This window comes from Malania oleifera, chromosome 10 (assembly GCF_029873635.1).
Source record: "Malania oleifera isolate guangnan ecotype guangnan chromosome 10, ASM2987363v1, whole genome shotgun sequence".
NCBI lineage: Eukaryota > Viridiplantae > Streptophyta > Magnoliopsida > Santalales > Ximeniaceae > Malania > Malania oleifera.
In genome coordinates, this window is record NC_080426.1 from 75,432,247 (window position 1) to 75,454,337 (window position 22,091).

General features: G+C 36.4%; 1 protein-coding gene across 2 annotated transcripts in view; it reads left to right on the forward strand.

Moving 5' to 3' along the window:
- Positions 1 to 21,784, forward strand: part of LOC131166237 (vacuolar protein sorting-associated protein 53 A) — a 116,459-nt gene extending 94,675 nt beyond the window's left edge. Inside the window, exons 17-24 of one of the 2 annotated variants that reach the window (XM_058124585.1) lie at positions 11,327 to 11,404; positions 11,481 to 11,614; positions 11,694 to 11,787; positions 12,090 to 12,167; positions 13,145 to 13,207; positions 15,195 to 15,266; positions 15,341 to 15,436; positions 21,178 to 21,784. In XM_058124585.1, the coding sequence (XP_057980568.1) occupies positions 11,327 to 11,404; positions 11,481 to 11,614; positions 11,694 to 11,787; positions 12,090 to 12,167; positions 13,145 to 13,207; positions 15,195 to 15,266; positions 15,341 to 15,436; positions 21,178 to 21,474 (912 nt within the window). In that variant the 3' untranslated portion in view covers positions 21,475 to 21,784. The remainder of the gene's footprint in view (positions 1 to 11,326; positions 11,405 to 11,480; positions 11,615 to 11,693; positions 11,788 to 12,089; positions 12,168 to 13,144; positions 13,208 to 15,194; positions 15,267 to 15,340; positions 15,437 to 21,177) is intronic. The other variant, XM_058124586.1, reaches the window with a different exon arrangement.
- The last annotated feature ends 307 nt before the right edge of the window (positions 21,785 to 22,091 follow it).

A 22,091-nucleotide genomic window follows, 5' to 3' on the forward strand; every position in this document is an offset into this window, starting at 1 on the left:
AGATGCAGCAGGTGTGGATGTGGCAGGTTTTCTGTTCCTTTTGCTCTGACTAACACAAGGAAGCAGACTCATCACATGATTATAAGCAAATAACCAGGTGATGGCGGGGCTGTTGGATGTTGCACAGTTCCACTATAACTGAACAATTGAAAAGCCGTGTTGAACTTCAGCCTCATCCCTTCAAGTTGGCCAAAGGGCTACATTCTCGGATGCCCCACACCATTTTAACAGGAGGGAGCTTGCCCATCAACCTATTTTTCCAAGAGGTGGTGGTTTTGAAAAAAAAAAAAATCATTGTAGGGAATTCACTAGAAGGGAATCGATGGGCTGCCACCCGAGTACAAGAAAAAATGATTCATAAATACTGGTGTGAAATCCGTTGTGTAGCAAAGTATCCCAAAAAAAATTGTGTAGCACATAGAATTTACAATCCAGTAAACCAGGAAGTAAGAGTTGTAAGCCATCTATCCTTGAGGGCTGTGAGAAAAGTAGTTTTTCCTTCAAGATTTTTTCCTTTTACTTTTTTGTAGGAACAACCCCCAGGCCCAGATTTTCTTCTCCACTGTCTCAGCTGTAGTATGCTGCTAGCCAGCCAGAACAATGGCCAGTTGAGTCGAGGGACAGTGATGCCAAATGTGGTCCACAGATTCTGTGTAATGTTTGCATGAAAAAGAATCTATTGACCATAGTTATTCACCCTTTCTAAAGGTTATTAATACTGAGGATCTTCTCCAAAGTTGCTCCCAAGCCGAAAAAAGCCACTTTGGTTGAGACTGTAGTTTTCCAGATAGCCTTCCAAGTTAAGTTGATCCTGGTCTCAAGAGGGCTATCCAGCTTCTTATAGAAGAAACTAACCATGAAGTAGCGACTTTCATTTAGACTCCACCTTGGCACATTCATGTTGGTCCAGTGGGAGACATTGCTGTATAAGCAGCCATAGAAATGAGCAAAAGAGTCAAGCGGTCATGGGCATTTCTCATAAAAGGGTGTCCCAAGCTGTTCCATTTTTTGGAGTGGTTAGCATGCATACTCACCAAAGTATCTTTTTTACAGTCTAAACTAAATATGACAGGAAATTGAGCACTATGTCATGCCGAAAGAAGATACTGCCAACAATTCCAAAAAAAATAGCATGAAGAAATCCTCCCAACCTTTTTTGATCTATTTCCAGGCACCTAACCCATAGTGCTTCCTTAGCTCTTTGGAGGCCTACCTGTTGTGACCAAGGCCATACTTGAGCAATTTCATTTCTCCAAAAAAAGCTCTCACACACGAATCTCAAATGCCATTCTCCAATAAGGGCCTTATTAAAAGTGTGACTGATTTTAAGACCCAAGCTGTGTTTTTGAATAGGTTGTTGAACAATTCCCCATTTAACCAAGTGGAATTTGGAAACATCCCCTACATTTTCCCAAATAGAATCTTTTTTAAATATCTTCCAGCTTTTTGGCCACAAAGCAAGGGAAGGGAGGAGGTGCATGTAGTACAATCAGGAGATTTGAGAGACTATCCTTCATGAGGGTGAGTCTTCTGCCTTTAGAAGGAGAATTTTGTCTCCAGCCATCCCGCTGTTTTATCAAATCTCTCAACAATAGGCTCCTGGACACTTTCTCCCTTGAAATTTGCAGCCAAGGGAAGCCAAAAGTAGTTCAAAGGAATGCTCCCCTGCTTGCTGCCCATGATCACCAGCCAAGAAGATGACGTCATCCACTATGAGAATAAGCTAGCCTACTCTTCCTCAAATTAACTTTCAACCTGGAAATTGAAGTATTGTAGTTTGTTGGAACAGAAGAATAGAAAAACAAAAAAAACAGAAAAGAAAAATACTGAAAAATGCCTCTTTAATTTACTGACTTGATGAAGAAATTACATATATAAAAAGCCACAGTGCTGCAGCACTTTTTGCTGGATTTTTTAGATTCTTTTCTATTTTTTTCACTACTTAAAATGACTGGGTTAAGGCCACTATTTATAGGGCAGAGTACATGGGGAATAGATGGGAAATTTTAATATTCTAGGAACTTAACAACTCATTAAATAAACCTAGAAACAAGGCAAAGAATATGACAAGTTCCTAGACTAAATAACTCACTCCCATGCTATTAATGGATGACAGCTGTTTTCCACTTTGAAAAACTGAACAGAACTTTGAATAAGAATCACACTGGCTGCAACTTGCTGACTGAATAATTTTATTGGTGAATGTTCTGCTGACTATAAGCTGAGTTGTCTGCTGACTTTTCAACTAAATAATTGAATTAACTAACTTCAGTAGGTTTACGGCTTTCTCACAAATTCCCCTCTAAAGCCGTGAGTCCTAACATATCTCCGAACTTCAAAAACTTCTCAATAGTAATAGGTTTTGTGAGCATGTCTGCTGGTTGTTCGTTAGTGCTGATGAATTCTAGCTGAATTTCTTCCTTCTGCACAAGGTCACGAATAAAGTGATGTCTGACCTCAATATCCTTTGTCCTGGCATGAAAAACTGGGTTCTTAGTTAGAGCTATTGCTGACATATTATCACAATAAATTGTTGTAGGACCCTCTTGCTTCAGTCCAAAATCACTAAGTAATTTCCTCAGCCAAACTCCTTCACAAGCAGCCTCTGTTGCTGAAATATATTCTGCTTCTGCAGATGACAAGGCAACAGTGTTTTGCTTTCTTGAACACCATGAAATGGTGCCATTTCCAAGGCAGAAAACATATGCCGATGTGCTTTTTTGATCATCAACTGCTCCGGCCCAATCACTGTCAGTGAAACCGGTCAAAACAAACTCATAATCTTTGCTGTAATTCAGTCCAAGTTTTAGTGTGCCTTTAAGGTATCTTAATACCCTTTTTGCTGCTGCATAATGAAGTACACTTAGGCAGTGCATGAACCTAAACAACATACTAACAGCTTGTGTAATATCAGACCTAGTATGAGTCAAGTAAATAAGGGATCCAACTAAACTCCTATACTGATTTTTGTCGAATTTCTTATCTTCATCACTAGAATTTAATTTTTCATTTAGAGCCATAGGAGTACTTACAGCCTTACAGTCCTTCATATGTAATTTCTTCAAGATATCAGGTGCATACTTTTCTTGGGAAATGAAAATTTCCCTTCTTCTTTGCTTAACTTGCATCTTGAGGAAGTACTTCATGATCTCTAAGTCTATCATCTCAAAATTTTTCATCATTGACTGCTTGAATTCTGCAAGTAAATGAAGATTGCTTCCAAAGTAAATCAGATCATCAACGTACAAGCAAACAATGATGAAATCAGTTTCTTTTAAAAAAAAAATAAAGAGCTGGTTCATGAGAGCTTTTCTGAAATCCTGAATTTTGAAAATAAGAATCAATCTTACTGTTCCAAGCTTGTGGAGCTTGTTTGAGGCCATACAAAGCTTTGTTTTGTTTGTACACCTTTTCTTCTTTGCCCTTCACTTCATATCCACGTGGCTGCTTAGCGTAAACTTCTTCATTCAATTCTCCATTGAGAAACACAGATTTAACTTCCATTTTATACACATTTAACTCCAATTTGGAAGCTATTGCAAGTACAAGCCAAATTGTCTCAATTCTTGCAACTGGTGCAAAAGTCTCGTTGAAATCAACTCCAGGTTGTTGAGAATAACCTTTGACAACCAATCTGGCGTTGTACTTTTGAATGGAACCATCCTCGTTGTAGTTGGTTTCGTAAACTCACTTGAGACCAATAATGTCTTTGCCTTCAGGAGGATCCACAAGCTTCCGTGTGTTGTTCTTTTCAATCACGTTTAGCTCTTCTTCCGTGGCCTTTTTCCATTTTTTTATCCTTCACTGCATTTTCAAAATTCTGTGGCTCACAAGAGAAAAGAGCAAATTCTTAATTTTCATTAGAAAAATAGCTTCTAAAATCACCAAACCTCTCCAGAGGCCTTCTAACTCTTTCAGATCTTCTTAGGACAGGTGAAGAGGATGAATTTTAAGATTTTGAACAAAGGTTCCCGGGTGCGTTTTCATCTTCTGAAATTGCTGGATTCTGAGATTCAGGTCTTGTTGCTTCAGCGGGTACAAAATCTGGAATATTTGTTGAGTTATGGCCGCTGGAAGTCCACTGCTATACTCCCCTTTCGTCAAAGATGACATCTCTTGCCACTGTTAGCTTGTGATTAATAGGATTCAACAGCCGGTAACCCTTTGATTCATCTTGTACTCAATAAACAGAAGCTTTTCTTCCTTTTAATCAAACTTGTCCTTATTAGGAGCTTTGTTGAGTGAGTAGGCTAGACAACCAAACACTTTCAGATGGCTAACATCTGGTTTTCTCCCACTCCAAGCCTCATAAGGAGTTCTATTCTTCACTGATTTTGTTGGTGACCTGTTTAAGATATACACAGTGGTATGTACAACTTCTGCCCAAATAGGATTAAGAAGTCCTTTACCTTTTAACATGCTTTGAGCCATTTCAACAATGGTTTGGTTCTTTCTTTCAGCAACTCCGTTCTGCTGAGGGCTTCTACTCACTATTAGTTGCCTTTGAATGCCTTCCTTTTTGCAATAATTCATGAACAGGTGATATATGAATTCACCTCCACGATTAGTTCTTAAGGTCTTCATTTTCAGCCCACTTTGCCTTTCTACGAGGGCTTTGAACTCCATAAATATTGAGAAGGCATATGATTTTTTCTAAATAAAATACAACCATATCATTCTAGTAAAATCATCAACAAAAAGGATGAAATACCTTTTGTTTCCAAGAGATGGTGTTCTTGTGGGACCAAATATATCCGCATGAACAAGCTCCAAAGGAGCTTTGGCCCTCCAAGAAGTTTTAGGGAAAGGAAGGTGCATCTTCCCGTAAATACAACCTTCACAAACTCCTTCAATTTGATTTATTTGGGGAAGACCACGAACCATGTCCTTTTTCTTGAGAAGCTACAATCCCTTATGATTTAAATGCCCATATCTGAGATGCCATAGTTGAGATTCATTTGAAGTTTCACTCTTCAAAGCCACTGGACTTGTGTAGTTGATGGAGAGTGGAAAAACCTTGTTTCGAGTCATCTCAACTTTAGCTATCAGTGAGTTCTTCTTCTTGTCTATGATTCTGCATTCATTTCCTTTGAAATGGACTTGATATCCTTTTTGAATTAAATGCCCCACACTTAAGAGATTGTGAGCAAGACTTGGGACATAAAGAACATCATGGATGAATTTTTGCTCACCTGATCAGGACTGCATTGCTATTACACTTTTTCCTTCAACTTTTACAAATTTCCCATCACCAAGAATAACGGAATTTGAAGCATTTTCATCATTTCTAGCAAATAACTCTTGGTTACCATTCATATGACTGCTGCAGCCACTGTTAAGGTACCAAACCTTGTCGTCGTTGCTTTCAGCATTGAGATAAGTGAGAAAGACTTGCTCTTCATCATTTTCCTTGCTGAAATTTGCTTCTAAACTTTCATTTCTCTTGTGCCAACAATCCCGGTCTGAATGGTTTGGAATGCGGCACCTTTTACACCTTAAATAGCATTCAGCTGAGGTGTGATTTGACTTCTTGCATTTGATGCAATTTTGTCCTTGATTGCTGGACCTTTGAGGCTGAAAATTCCTGCCTCTTCCACGAGCACAGGACTGATTATTTTGGCCTCTTTGAGACTGGTCTTGTTGCTGAAAATTTCCCTTCTTCTCTTGATTTTTCCGGTTCAAATTAAGCTTTGATTGAAAAGCCTGCTCCAAGGGATGACCTGAAGATCTTTTAATTCTTTCCTCATGTGATTCTAAAGAACCAGAGGTCAAACATGGTCATAATTGAGAGGTCTTTTGATTCTTCAATTGCTGCAGCTGCATGATCAAATTTTGCTGGTAAACTTCTAAGAATTTTTTCAACAATCTTTTTTTGTTCTATCCGATCACCATAAGCTCTGATTTGGTTGACTATTACAGCAACCTTGGAGAAAAAATCTTTGATGCTTTCAGAATTTTTCATTGCCAAGCAATCAAAGTTCTTCCAAGCAGTAGTCGGATCGAGACTACTTTATTGTTTCCTCGAAATTCCTTCCGCAGTGTTTCCCATGCGTCTTTAGCCTTTTGAATGCCAAAGATGCAGGGATAGATGGTCTTGCTGATCCCTTGATGAAGATAACTCAAAGCAAGAGCATTATTTCTTATTTTTTCTTTGTTCTGGGCAGATCTCTGAGATGAGGTTGTTGTGCTTGTGTTTGTAGAGGATGAATCATCATTTTCTGAAATTGAATCATCATACCCTTCTTCAATAATTTCCCATAAGTCTCGTGCAATGAAGAAAATTTTCATTTGATCAGCCCAGTAACCATAATTTTCTCCTTCGAAGATGGGTACTTGGTTTTGAGAATAATTGAACATAGTTCCAGCAGAGGAAGTGGTGCTGGATGACATGGCTCTGATACCAAATTTTGTTGGAACAGAAGAATAGAAAAACAGAAAAAACAGAGAAGAAAAATACTGAAAAAGGCCTCTTTAATTTACTGACTTGATGAAGAAATTACATATATAAAAAGCTACAGTGCTGCAGCACTTTTTGCTGGATTTTTGAGATTCTTTTCTATTTTTTCACTACTTAAAATGACTAGGATAAGGCCACTATTTATAGGGCAGAGTACATGGGGAATAGATGGGAAATTTTAATATTCTAGGAACTTAACAACTCATTAAATAAACCTAGAAACAAGGCAAAGAATATGACAAGTTCCTAGACTAAATAATTAACTCATGTGCTATTAATGTATGACAGCTGTATTCCACTTTGAAAAACTGAACAGAACTTTGAATAAGAATCACACTGGCTGCAACTTGCTGACTGAATAATTTTATTGCTGAATGTTCTGCTGACTGTAAGCTTAGTTGTCTGCTGACTTTTCAACTAAATAACTGAATTAACTATCTTCAGTAGGTTCACGGCTTTCTCACATGGTTAAGGATTTGATGAGCCTCGGGTTAACAAAGGATTATGGTGGTATACTGTTCAATCCATTTGCTTGGTGCAAATGGATTGCTTTTTTGATTCTTAAAGCATGTCAGTAAACACTTCCTACTAAATTAATGGGATGGAAGGAAATCTTTGATGTTAATGGTCCAGCCATCTTAGGGATCAGGGCAACAAAGGTTGTGTTCATGTGGTGCACAAATCTGCCCCTGGTATGAAAATCATGAAGAGCCTTGATTATATCAGATTGAATATCTCATGGTAAAACTTTCTGCGTCTGGAACTTTATCTATTTTCCTGGTTGCAATATTTCAAGGCACAAAAGATTGCTTCCTCACTTAAAGGTTTTTCAAGCCACAATGCTGTAGAGATGTTGGTCCTGCTGAAATGATTCCTCAACCTGTGGTCTTCTTGTAGATGGTTCTGCGGGTATATATTTGCACCAAGTAAACTGGTTCTTCTGTAGATAATGAGTTAGAAATTGAAGTGGAATCCCAGTAGTTATTCAGATGATTACTTGTTGGACTATAATCTGTAGGTACATATTTGTAAAAACAAGCTCTTCTGTCGACAGTAAATAAAATGAAAATTAGTTGCCCCCATGGGCAGTAAGTTAGACTTTGTAGTCAGATGGAAAATCATGCTAGGAAAATGAATTGCCTGAGGAGAGTTGGATAATTTAAACAGTTCGATTAATTATAACACCCAAGCATGGATGAGAGAATCTCATGATAGGTGTTCTTAATTTTTCTGTTTCTTTTTATTTTTTATTTTTAATGTATTTATTATTTTATGTAGAGCACTTTTTCCTTTTTTGATAGAAAAATAAATTAATTAGATAAAGATAGAATTTACAAGCAGAATAGAGGACAACTCCTTAACAAAGTCTGATAATCCTCAGGAAAACCAAAAAGAAAATTGCAAAAATAACCAACGACAAAAACTCAAGATGCCCTTAGAAGATACTTTCAATCGCGCTAAACTTCTGAAATAGACATTCCCTTGAACTTTCCATAGCCCATACACCATAAAGAAGCCATAAACAGAATCTTTTCCTACACCAACCAGTATGGTAACTTCTTCCCTGCAAATATACATTATGTTCCTTCCACAAGCTGCAAAACACTGCAAACCTTCCACAAGCTGCAAAACACTGCAAATATAGCACAGTTCCATAATGCAATTCCTTCTTCCTCGCAAACCCCACAATAGAAATTGCCAAGAACTCCTCCACTGTTCTTGGACAAACCCATCTTTCTTCAAAGTAATTGAATAGCTTGTTCCAGACCTTCCACGCATAATCGCAGTGCAGGAAAAGGTGTGAAACAGACTCTGAACAATTAAAGCACAGCATACAAATATTAGAAAGGAGAGCCTTTAAAGGTCTCCTCATCTACAACAAGTCATTAGTATTTATACTATTAAGCACAAAAAGCAAAGAAACGCTTTGATTTCAGGGGTAATTTTGACTCTCCATATAACCTTGTAAAGAGGGAAAGAGGAATTTGTCCCAACCAAGAATTCAAAAAAAGATTTACAAGAATAGACTCCCAAAGAATCCAACCACCAATATCAGCTATCATTTCAGAGGATACCCTACAATTATTCAACATAATCAATAAGGAAGATAACTCAATAGTTTCCCTATCATTCAAGGCTCTCCTGAAATGGAAATTTGATCAGTTAATGTTATTGACTTCCAAGCGCAAAAGCTGTCAAAGTAATACAAAAATGAGTCCCAAGATCGAATTCACAGGGACAATAGGAAATATGCAAGCATTAAGGTCTCACAAGAAATCAAATTTTCATTTATGGTGATAGGAATTTCCTAAAACAATTAACTAGCTACGGATTGTGGATTCGATCGACCGAGTTAGGCCCTTCGGTCGACTGAACGGGTTCAGTCGACTGAGTTGGGTTTTTCAGTCGCCCGAGTGTCTGGGGAATAAGTCATAATAGTTTCGGTCGCCCGAACTAGGTCAGAATGGATTCGGTCGACCGAACTGATACTTTCGGTCGCCCGAACTAAGTCAGAATCTGAAATTGATAATGAGTTTAAGGATCTAAAATTACCAATGACTAAACAATTGAAAGGGAATGCGTAGAAATTAAATTGCAATTATAAAAGACAATTAATTAAACACTTGAGATGCACGTTTCACCCGTTTCCGATTTGCTATTGGATGTTCCTCTAATTTCCTCTTCTCTCAGCCACTTTCCCATTCCTGGAGATCATAATCAGATAATATAACATTCAAGCCTGCAATTTTAGTATAATCCAAAATACTCAACATATTGTATAACTAGTTTAAACCATGGAAGAAAAACTATTAAAATCTTGTTACTAGTTCAAGCATCAATTGTGCCTTCACGTCTACAGCTGATCAAAATCCAGAACATAGAATTTTAATACTTTATATTAAGGAAACTATTAAGATCTTATTACTAGTTCAAGCATCAATTGTGCCTTCACGTCTACAATTTATCAAAACCCAAAATAGAGAATTTTAATAATTTCTAAATATAAAGTGAAAGACAATCCAGCAAGTTAAACATTGAAGCCCCAAGAAAAGGAGGAAATCCAACCCAAAACATCCATGGGTTACTCCTTGAATCTCAAGATAAAATTTAGCCTAACATGTTTGTAATATGAAATTTTCAGAACAACTTAAACCAAAAAATAAATCATTGAAACAATAAAAATAAAGGAAAATAAAGCTAAAGGAAGAGTGGATGAGAGGAAGAGAGTCCAGCTGCTTCGCCGCGCGCAGCTTTGTGCCTCACGGCCTCTGCTGTTTTAGCCGAACGCTCACGGCTCCTCTTGAATGCTCACGGCTGCCCCCTTTTATAATTGTTGCTGCCCTCAAAAGTAAAACCGTAAAAGTCCTTCCCAAAAGCTACCGCATACTCCACTTTAATTGGCCCATGCATGTCTTTATTTTGGGCTGATTTTTGCTGCCCTAATCTCCTATTTGCCGCACGGCCTTTACCCTGCCCTCCTGCATGGCTCATGCATCTTTATTTTTGGTCCTCACGGCTACAGCTCTAATTTCCTTTGCGTGCTGGCCCGCCAAAGACATGCATTATTCCTTGCATGTTGTTTTTTTTGCCTCCACGCATGCTGCTTTTTGGCCCCACTCACGGCTGCCGCATGCATGCATGTTGTTGCCCTATATTTATTCCACCCAAAATAACACTTTATTGATTTCCAAAGTGCTGGGCGAATACATGCTGAAATTTCCCTTTAATTCTCCTCTTTGGTTGCCCAATTTTTTAGCATCCAAAATAAATACCCTACAATAATTAAACAAAAGTGCTTGTAATTTAAGGGAAAAAATGGAATAATGGTCCTAATGTTATCAATTAAGCTTCATTTAAAATAATGTGCATAACTAGGCTTTTAATCCAAATTGCAATAACCAATACACACATTTAAGCACCTAATTATGCAATTTTGACACTTAATCAAAATCCCAAGAGGGTAAAGGACTGTTTGAGTCTACTTTAAACGAAGAAATGGGATCATTTTGTCCTGACTCAATCGAAAAAGGCAAGGAAAAGATGTGGACAAAACAACATTCCCCATCCATATGTCTTTCCAAAAACGGATATTACAACCCTTACCCAAAACAAATTTAGTATGAGGAATAAAGAGGGTGAATCTAAGATAGAGCTTTCCATAGACTTTTTGAAGAGCATCTAAAACCAAATTTGTATCCCATCCATTCCCATCAAGTCCAAAATTTACTTTCTATGCCACAATGAAGAAACCTCTAGTGGGAACTACCAAAGCCACATAGCCATGACAACCATGTTACTAGACACCAGATTTCCAAGACCCAAACCACCCTCCCTCTTAGTCCTGCAAACCCAACTCACCAAATGATCCCCAGAATCTGCTACCTCTGACCAAAGAAAATCTCATAATTCTCTCAATCCTACTTACAGCTCTCATTGGAATTTTAAAAATAGAAAGAAAATACAATGGAATACTGGAAAGAGAAGCCTGAATTAGAGTAATCCTCTCTCTCAAAGGAAAGAGGGCTCCCTTCCACTCGTCTACATGCTTCGACGCTCTCTCCACCGCAGGATCCCAAAAACTAGATGATCTAGGATTACCTCCCAAAGGAACCCCTAGATAGGACAATGGCCAACCCAGCTCAAGGCACCCAACTTCCATGGCTAAATCCCTAACATACTCTGCAGGCACGTTAATAGCTGCAATACCACTCTTACCCAAGTTAATCTTTAGCCGCGAAACATTTTATTAGAGAACTTGTCCTCATCATGATTGTACTTCTATTTCTCATGAATTTTCTTTTTTTGTTTCTAAAAAAAAAAAAAATGTAATCAGATCCTAACTTGCTTTCATTTTTTTTTTTCTTGTAGTCTGGGGAACTGGCTGAAAATGTATCAAAAATAATTGATCCTCAATTAACAGACGGTGTGGATATGTCAGAAGTGCAGGTGAGTTTTGTTTCATAGATTATTTTCCACTTAAATTGTGTCTGTTCATTTTTACAAATATCATGTAATTGGGCAGGATGAATTTTCAGCTGTTATAACAAAAGCATTGGTAACATTAGTACATGGTCTAGAAACTAAATTTGATGCTGAAATGGCTGCAATGACACGAGTCCCGTGGGGTACGCTTGAATGTGTTGGCGACCAATCAGAGTGAGACTCAGCTTTTAAAGATTTTTGTTACTAGGGTCTGAGACAAATTTTATGTATAACCTCATCCATGGTCTTGCAGGTATGTCAATGGTATAAATTTGGTGCTTAACAGTAGTATTCCTGTACTTGGAAGCCTTCTTTCTCCCATTTACTTCCAATTCTTTCTAGATAAGGTGATTACAAAGATTGGCAGCTGTCATATATTTGCTTTCGACTGTAGATGTTGGTGTTTTAAGGTTCAAAATTATACTTTTAGATTTTTAAGTGTTTTGATGTCATCTGTTTCTGTGATGCTCAAAGCCTTGACAAATCAAAACAAATGTTTTGCATTGTTATTCTTTGATGTTCATTTTATATTTGTTTTCCTTTGCCTAGCTAGTGCTGTCTGAAAGAAGTTCTGTAATGTATATTCTTTTATTCTCTTTTTCTCCTTGTTATTTATTTGCACTATGTACTCATTAATTATCTTATGCAGCTGGCATCATCACTTGGTCCACGCTTCTATGTCAACATTTTCAAATGTCGGCACATATCAGAAACTGGGGCCCAGCAAGTACTGATTATTTTCCTTTTAATTTTGTATCATTTTCCATTTAATAGAAAAATAGTTGAATCCATTTGGGTCACGGAAGATCAATTAGTATACATTGTCGTAGCTGCGAAGGCTTCCCTTAGAATAACCTTGAAGCTGTTTTTGTTGGGGTGCAGCTTAGAAACTAAAAAATTACACTGCATATAAATATTCTCTTTGAATCATGCATGATACATTGCCTTTATTAATCATAGAAGTTAAACCTCAATGTCAGACTTTATATTAAGATATTTTCCTTGTGCATGGATTGAAAATGGTCTCTCTCTCTCTCTCTCTCTCTCTCTCATGGTTTCATTTAATTTAATTAATAATTGATTTCCCACTATTGTTCTTTTAAAATAATTAGAAAACTTCAAGCATGTGTTTTATGGTTTGATATGCCCAAATAATTACTGAAAGGGGTTTAAGGCCATATACCAACAGCTTAGGGGCTGATTGGTATCATTTCTGTTTTCTGTTTTTGTAGCAGTGAAGTGAAGAAACAAATTACGGCATGCATTTGTTTATGTTGCTAGCTTCTTTATGTTATGTTATCAAATATCCTGATTCACTCTTATGGATTAATTCATTCATTTCATACATCATTTTAATTAATATCAAAATTAATTGACTTTGTGAAGTTAAAATATAATAAAAATAAATACAGTGGCCCAATCTGCCCAGATTTTTGGATTGTTTATCAAGATGCAAAATATAATGGCCTTAGCATATGCTCTTCAACCAAGTTAATATGATGAGCAAGATATAAAATATAACTTCGACAGTTTGACCTAGTTAATACGTCGCATAACATTCCTGTTTGAAGGGTCATAAAATATTACATACTTAATGATGGTTGTATAAACTCGTATCTTATTTTATTTACGAATCAGAATTTATCAATTTATTTTACTTAATTTTTTATTTTAGATTGAATTGTTGGTATTACCCTATTGCAGATGCTTTTGGATACTCAGGCCGTGAAGACAATTCTTCTAGATATTCCTTCCCTTGGAAAACAGGTGAGATAGTAGATTGGTTAACAGCTTATCGGATCTTATTCTTAATATGCACTTCTATCTCATCACCATTGGCTTTCATCTGTGTACATGCCAAGAAGAAGACTGCTGACTCCTCAACATGCAACTAAATACATATGCATTATATAATTATGAAAATGCATAATCACACGAAGTATCTTTCATTCTGCTATTAATTTGATTGCTGGTTGAGTTAGGGAGTTTTCTTTGTTTGCAGGTTGTGGTATTTTGGATTGGGTCGTCTTATTTAGGGGTCCCTTTTGGTGGTAATCCTAGGTTGGTTAATTTTATGATCCAATGGAAGATAGAGTGTCCAAGTGTCTAGATACTTGGAATGGTACTTTATTTTCTCTTGGGGGTTGCATTACTCTTATTTAGGCTTGTCTTGCATCCTTATTTTTAGGATTCACATTGGGATTGCTAGTAAGCTTGAGAAAATTATGAGAGATTTCCTTTGTTCTAGGGTTGGGTATAAGAGGGATCATTTGGTTAGTCGAGGTGTCATTTGTAGGTCAAAGATAGAGGGTGGTTTGGGTCTTGGAATTTGGTGACTAAAGACACTACTCTCTTGGCTACATAGCTTGGGCAGTTCCCCTTAGAGGATTCATCCCTTTGGCATAGAGTCATTAAAAGTAAGTTCATATTGAAATTATGGTTGAGATACTAATTTGGGATCTACATGTTCGTTGGGAAGTCCGCGGAGATCTATCCTCTCAGATTTATCCCCTCTTCATTCCCCATACTTAGTATGTCTCAGGTGAGGGTTCTCATACTCATTTTTAGAAAGATATCTGGTTGGGGGAATGCTGCCTTGTCCACTTTTTTGCTCATATCTACCATTTGAGCTCAGGGCAGAATAGCAGTTTTTCTTCTTTTGTTGTTGATTGCCTTCTTGGGATTTTTATTTTTGGAGGTTCCTGAATGATAGGGAGAGAATTGAGCTTTCTTCTTTTTTAGTGATTTTAGATGGTGGTTTGATTAATGCATGTAATTATTAGGTTACTGTAATAACATTCTAAAAATTGGCTATAAACTAAATGTCCATAGGGTTATATAAGGCTATGTTTAATTCCTTACGTGTCCATAGAATGGTAGTGGTTGAAATAATGAAGTTAAGATGCATTTGCAGCTAGGATGAGAAGGGCTTTACTAGAAGTTAGTGCCCACATGGAGAGGTAGAGTTAGTAATTTTTTTTTCTTCAGCAGTAAGACTAGAAGAGTTGTATCTTTCAGGTTTCCTACACCAAGAAGTGGGACGCTCATAATGACAATTACTAAGATTCATTCATGCATGATATCCTAATGTTTTTACAGAAGGACTAAGTAACTAGGAAACACTTGTGTGGGGCCTGTGTCAATATGATCCTTACCTTTTTAATTAGGCCACTGTAACCACCATTATATATGGATTGGTTAGTTGTAACAAATTATTGTACCATTATGTCATCATTGTCTTGTGCGTGTGTGGCCTTCTTAGTTGACATGTCAAAATTTGGTTGTTTCTTATGCAACACATCACTGTAGCTCAGTCAAAGATTGATTGTTGCTTATACTTAGTTGTCTTTACTTGATCCTTAACAGGAATCATGGCCTTGTTCAAGCGAAGTGGTGGAAAAGGATTTGTGAGATTTATGTCACAGACAGGAAATGCCTGTGCCTTCACTTCCTGATGTGAAACCTTCTATTGCTTTTATACCTTTTTGAGATGTTCATTGACAATTAACATAGCATTTGCCTGGTATTTATCAACTTCCATGTAAGATACTTTGTTCTGGACAGGCAACAAAAATTAATCACTGAAGCTTAAAGATTGTTTGGCAAGAAGTTTTTTGTGCTCCATAAAGTTCATTATTGAATATAAATGTCTTTATTTTTAAATGGTTACTAAACTATTGTTTCATGGTTTTACCTGTGCTTTCTCCCATGATGCTGAAAATTCTTTTTTACTGTGTATCGTTATTTTCTTTAGCAGACATCAAGTGCTGCTAACTACTCAAAATTTATAAGCCGTGAGATGAGCAAAGCTGAAGCACTTCTGAAGGTGTTGGATCAGAACATTGTTTGGGTTTACTTTTGAAGAAACTTCTTTTTTTCTTCTAATTTCTTTTTCTACAGGTTATACTGTCTCCAGTTGATTCTGTGGGTGATACATATCATGCACTACTACCAGAGGGTACAACTTTGGAGTTCCAGAGGATTCTAGAGCTCAAGGTTATACCCAATTATAACTCTTTTTTGCTCATATATGATTTACATTAGAAGTTTTGTTTGATGTTTCTGTTACTTCAGAACTAAGATCTAAGATGTGTCATGCAACCAAAAAAAATGTCAAAAGTCAAATGAGTAGGATTTGTACTCGAACAGTTAAAACTTCTCCTCTGGCATGATGCTTGCTGGAAGCCTCATTCTTTTGCTTGTCTTAGTTTCTCTTGCCTACAATTAAATATGTTAGTTGAGGTGTAATCCCAAGGAAGGGGGGGGGGGGGGGGGGAGTGAATTAGATATTTAAAAATTTATGCTAGCACTTAAACTATTTTAACCACAATCTAAGCAAGTGATCTAAATATGCAAATGCTATCAATATTCAAAATAAGAATGTATAAATGTAAATGTTCTCAAATTAAAGAGTTAAGGGAAGAGAATAAACCGTGTTTTTTCGAGGTTCAGCTATTCTTGCCTGCATCATTGCCTTAAGGATTCCACTAAACACTCATTTAGTAGGTGGAGAAACCTCTCTCCTTCAGTGGTGGAGATGCCTCTCTCTTTTAGTAGGTGGAGATGTCTTTGCAATCCCTCCTTCACTAGGCGGAGATGCCCTTTCAAAGTGGAATCAATAGAAATTAATGTACAATGAATGCTCCAAACTTGAGCGGATAAGTGTAATGAAAATATCACACTAATACACTCCAATGATTATGAATGAAGGTCAAGGAGTAACTAGAAGGTGAGCACGTGAAAGATGAACAAAGAATTTGCAAAGTTCTTGAAAAGGTTTTTCAACAAAGATCAAAAGCTTGGATTCATGTATGAGTGATACCACTAATAATATGAATCAAATCTAATCAATATCAATCCCTTTCCATCTCCTAAAACAAGTTTAGAAACTTGTATTTATAGGCAAGATAATGAACTAGCCGTTTTATGGTTGTTGGGCCTTTAAAAAATAATTTATCATTTTCAAAACTAGCCGTTTTCTAGCCGTTGCGGGTTGAATCCCGCACACTCGGTCGCTAGAATTCCTTGGAGATGGAAATTGAGAAAGTCAGTAACGACTTGGTAGCCCAACCTCTGAGGTTCGGTCGCCGAACTTCCTGGAACACATTGTGCTCATCCAGTGGCGATATGGTCGATTGATTACTCTGCTTCCATCTCTTGAACTTTCTGAAGCCTCAAGACCCTTAATTTTTCATTCCAAAAATGATTTTGACACTTTGAAATAATTTTTGCACTTTTAGAAAATGATAGATCATGAAATATAGAGTGCCTAAGAGCTTCTTCACATAATCAATAGTAGTGTACTCACATAAGTCCTATTTGCAATATACATGAAGAACAATTCTGTTAGTCTTCAAGCTTGGTCTTTATAAACTCCATTGATCATATCAATAGTCTTCAAGCTTGGTATTTATAAGCTCCATCGATCATATCAAGTCTTCAAGCTTGGTCTTTATGCGCTCCATGATCAAAGCCAAATATTATCTTGTATGCTTCATGGCTTCCCAATTTGCATCTTGTTATTGTGCTTAATACCATAATTCCTGTGAACATACTTAGTAGCACAATTAGATGCCTTGGTTTGTCATTATCAAAATGAGATAAAACCTATATAGTCCAACAAAATAGAGCAACTAGACATTGCTTACAGTCTGATGTGGTGGCATCAACAGGTCCCCCCACTAGTTTGTTTGACTCGCCCAAGTTCTTTTGGAGTTCTTTTATTTGTAGTTGTTCTTTTCTTCACTCAAGGTTCTGTCTTACGCTATACATTGGTGTTTAATTGACCATAATTGTTGTCTTTCTTTTAGACTATTCAGAAAGGTCGTGTGTTTTTCATCTAACTTCTTAATGAATTTGAAGGCTTTAGATTTGAAAAGTTTATCTGAGTAATAAGGGCAGGCATTCTAGGGTTATGCAACCTCTATGTGTATACCTGTTTAGTGTCTTGTAACTGTAAGCAATCTATTTTCATACAATTTAGGAGAGAAATCAGATCCGCAGGGAATTCTAGAATCAAGAGGTTGCTAAGCCTTTGAATCTCATTTTCTATGTTTCCCTTTTAGTGAATTGCTTCTTCCTTATATTTAATGTTCAGTTATTGATTAACTTTAATTCCAAGACACTATGGCAGCAGATCCAAGTGTATCACCCTGTTGGTTGGGTGATTTCATTCCCTTCATTGACTAATTCGGAGGTTATCCCTTCTTCTGGCTTGAAAAAACATCTCGTTTGCACCATTCTTGCCTGCACTTCCTGCGTCTGCAATGCCATGATGTTGCTTTAGATGAACATTAGGCTGTAGAAAAATTTCGGTTTTGGAAGGGACAGGATGTCCAATCATGATTCATGATGGGCTCATCCTGCCCTACAATGGAGCAGGGTACGTACCTCATTATCCCTCTATGAATCTAAATCTGAGAACGATTCGATTGGAAAATTATATTGGAGTTGTCCTAGGGACTTCCGTCAACAAGCTTTTTGCAATGACTCCTGAGGGATTATTTAGTTTGTTTGCAGGGAAAAAAAATGAGAAGGATAAAGTGAACAGTGACTTGGAGAAAAAGGTAAATTAAATAGAGCTGCGGGAGGTTGCTTGAGCTAGGGCGCACTTTGGGTTTGAGATTATGTATGACATGGTAAACGTAGCAGTCTGTCTCCACTATACTATGGAGAAAGGATAGAATGCCATGTCCAATATGGTTAGGATTATTAGTATCCTACATGCATTACTTGTGAAGAGCGAAAAGCTTTAGTGAATGTATCGTCTAATGATTGTCAAAGACCAGAGCATAATATTATATTCCTTAATCACCACATGCGTCACCATGGTCATGAATTTCTAAAATGTTCCATTTTACAAAAAATTTCTTTCAATATTCAAAATTCATTGAAATCCTGAAATATCAAATATATTTTTGTCCAAAGATTACTACAGAATAAAATTTCATTGCACCTAAAAATTTCAAGTTTTAGACATCTCCTAACTCATTGTAATATTAGTATTACAATATTTTTACAGAAATTTCTAGCTCTTGAGAATCTTGGTTTGAAATTGAAAATTTTAAAGAATTCTATAGAAAATGAGGTTATTTAATGGAATTTAAAGAACGGAAATGAGACATTGAGAAGTTTAGTAAATTTTGAATTGTATTATACGTCAGCTTGATAAAATAGTAAAGAAATGTGAAGCATTTAAATTTCAAACTCTTTGATTTTTTTTTTTTTAATCATTTAACAAGCTTTTCGTCTTGAATATAATTTTAGTTTCTATTCAAATGCATAACAGTTGGATCATTAGCTTTCAAACTGATAGTTTTTGTTTTGATCATTCATTTAAAATACTTAAATGCACGTATATATTTGAAGAACTAAGTCAACTTATTGATTTTTCTAATAATTTATTATTTATGGCTTCCTAATAAAAGTGCGTAATAATTACAACCATATACCAGTTTTAAAATTTTTAAATTAGTTTTTTAATAGTTTGTTAATTTTTATTTCTGACTTGACTCTATGAATTTTATTATGAATTGGCTTCTTACGTGATCAGTTTATCATTAGGATATGGATTGGAATTTTAGCTGTCATTTTGAAGTTTATGCAATATTCAGCTTTCATGCTGTTTACAACCTTGTATTAGACCTTTTAAGATGTATTTGAACATTAAATAATGTTTAGTTAATTTATTAAATTCATTATATTAATTTATTATCTTTAATACACCCACTTACCCATCACATATTTGACATTATTTGCAATATTTCACTTCTAAATCATGCATTATTCTCACTATTAACATGAAGTTCCATAAAAAATTTCATGTTCACAACTGATTTCCGTCATTTTTTAAAATTGAAGTCCATGTCAAAATCAAAATGATGTTTCTGTAGTTTAAAGCCCTGAAATTTGACTCCAACCTAAATTTAAGACCTTGTGACCCTCACAACACCTAATTTTTAAATCAGAAGTGAAGTTTCCATGGTTCTGTAGTCCTGAAATTTGGGGAGAATTGAAATTATTGACCTTGTGACCCTTACAACATGATTGTCTAGCTTGAAGGTGCTTCATCACTTCTGGAACTCAAGGTTACTAGCAACATCTTCTCATACACCCACATACCCACACAAAGAGCATACCCTTTTGGCATACTTGATGCAGCCAACAACAGTGAGAAGAATTTAATTTGTTGTTCCATCGAAAGCCTATGTTTCTTAGAAGGAGCTCATTTGTTGAGCAAACATAAATGCCAAAGGCTGAAATTTTACTGGAAGTCTAGCTGCTTACAATGAGTCCTAATCATTTATTTACAATGAAACTATTCTTTAAAAACTTTATAATAAATTACTGCACTTACTGAAACTAATTGCAACAATACCAAATAAAATGAACCAAAAGGTTCAACATTAACCAACAGATACCTTAAAAAAAGTAGAGGCGGCTGGCAGGCTGCCACATTAGTGTGAACAGAAACCTTGTGTCAGTAGCATGAACAATAATTTTCCTGGGTTTTTCTTTATAGGAGGATAGGCAATCTTGATCTCTGGGTCCTTGGGGGGGTTTATTCGTGTAAATCTTTTTGTCATTTTTTGAATTGGTCGAATTTTTATTCTCTGCTCTATAGTTCCATTTGGAAGGCCAAAGTCCCCTTGTTGAAGTCTATATCTCCAGACATGTGTTCTCTGCTTTAATGGTTCAGAATCATCATCGCATCTGTTCATTCATTGTGACTATGCTTTGGGTGAGTGTCTGGAATAAGCAGCTATAATATGGTATTTTAGGTGAATTTTGGGTGAGTTCTAAGACAGTGGAGGATTTTTTGGCAGTGACTTCTGTTGGATTTTGTAGAAAAAAGGAAAGGGCAGCGCTTTAGAAATTTGCTTTTTGTCAGTTTTTTGGGGATTGTGGATGGAGCGTAATGCTCACATTTTTCTAGGGATTGTGGATGGGCTCAGGTGCTGGTTTGGGAAAAGATATTATTTGGTTTCTCTTTGGTGCACGGGAGAAGGGATTTTTAAGGGGTGAGCTTTTCTGATATTCAGCAAGATTGGCATTATGTTTGGAATGCTAGTTTGTGATTTTTCTTTCTCCTTTGTCCTTTTGTCTGTAAGTTGTTCCTTAGTCTGTAGGTTGTACCTTTATGTTTTTTTTTCTGAATTTTCCTGACATTGTTTAAGGAGCTGTCTTGATGTTTTTTCTTATTCTATTAATGAACTCTTCTTTATCATCAAAAAAAAAAAATTCCCTGGGTTCCATACAGTAATTCTTGTTGGAAGGAAATAATTCATCCTTGAGCTTGGCTTATATCTCCCACTATATTTTTAATCTCAAATGGTGCTTTCCTGCCCTTCTTCCAATTATGTCCCATCTAAAAGAGCAGTTGATGCTCGTCTCATGCTCAAATGCATTTGTGAGAACTCTTGGATGCAGGTTCATGTTGATTATCTTCAATTGACTTTTTAGTAATATAGTTTTGAAGAAAAATTAGAATACCTCTTGTAAACTTCATATTGTGATCTTTTAAAAGCTGGAGCAACACTTGCAATCACATGATCTAAGCATGGTTCTGTTTGTGGTGGTTCTGCTGCTTCCTTGATTGACATTTTTTTTTTTTTTTTAAAGGCCGGCACCTCCATTTATTTATTGATAAATCCTCACTTTTCGCTGAGGAATACCGTGGTTACAAGACAAGCAATGTTTAGCAATGAATTGAACCCATGCATCGCTTTTATGTGCAGGGCCTTAAAAAAGCTGACCAGCAAAGTATACTAGATGACTTCAACAAACGTGGATCAGGGATTACACAGCCTTCAATTGCCCCGTCTGCTATCCCAATCGCTGCCATAGTCCCTGCTGCTCCCGTCGTGCCTAGTCCAACGTCAATAGGAATTATCACTTCAAGAGAGGATGTTTTAACGAGAGCAGCAGCACTTGGACGAGGTGCAGCCACAACAGGGTTCAAGAGGTTCCTAGCCCTAACTGAGGCTGCTAAAGATAGGAAGGATGGACCATTCAGGAAGCTCTTTAATGCATAGAAGCTTTTCGTGAAGCTGTACTTTATATAGTTTGAAAGGACCTCGGTTTCTATTCTTTGTCGTTATATTATAGTTGAATTCTTTGGTCAGTAGAAGGGGAAGCTTGATGGTGGATTGGCTTAATAGAGCTTGCCAATCCCAGAAGAAGAGAAAATAGTACAAAAATATTTTCTTAATGGAAATCGAGTCCTTTTCTTTTTGGTAAGATGAGTTGGGTCCACGAACACACTGGTATGGAATTTCAGGAACTGAAAAACCCAAGTGCCAATTTGAGCTTAAATATTACATACCTTACCACTACTAGTTTTAATTGTGTATTCTATGGTGCTGGAGGAGTAATTATCCAAAGGCCAAAGCAACTAAGCAAGTAGTGTTCCATGGCATGATGTTTCCCACCCTATCATCCCCAAAAGAAGCACCAATTTGGTATCTGTATCTATATTATTTATAAAAGTACTAGTAGTCAATTATTTCAGTGGACAAAAATATTCATATTTTTTGAGAAAAAAGAATACAAATTCTTGATTATAAATTAATTTGTGGACGGACAGAAGTATCCTTATGTTAAAAATTAAATATTTATTAGATCAACATGTTGATTCATCAAGAATATGCAA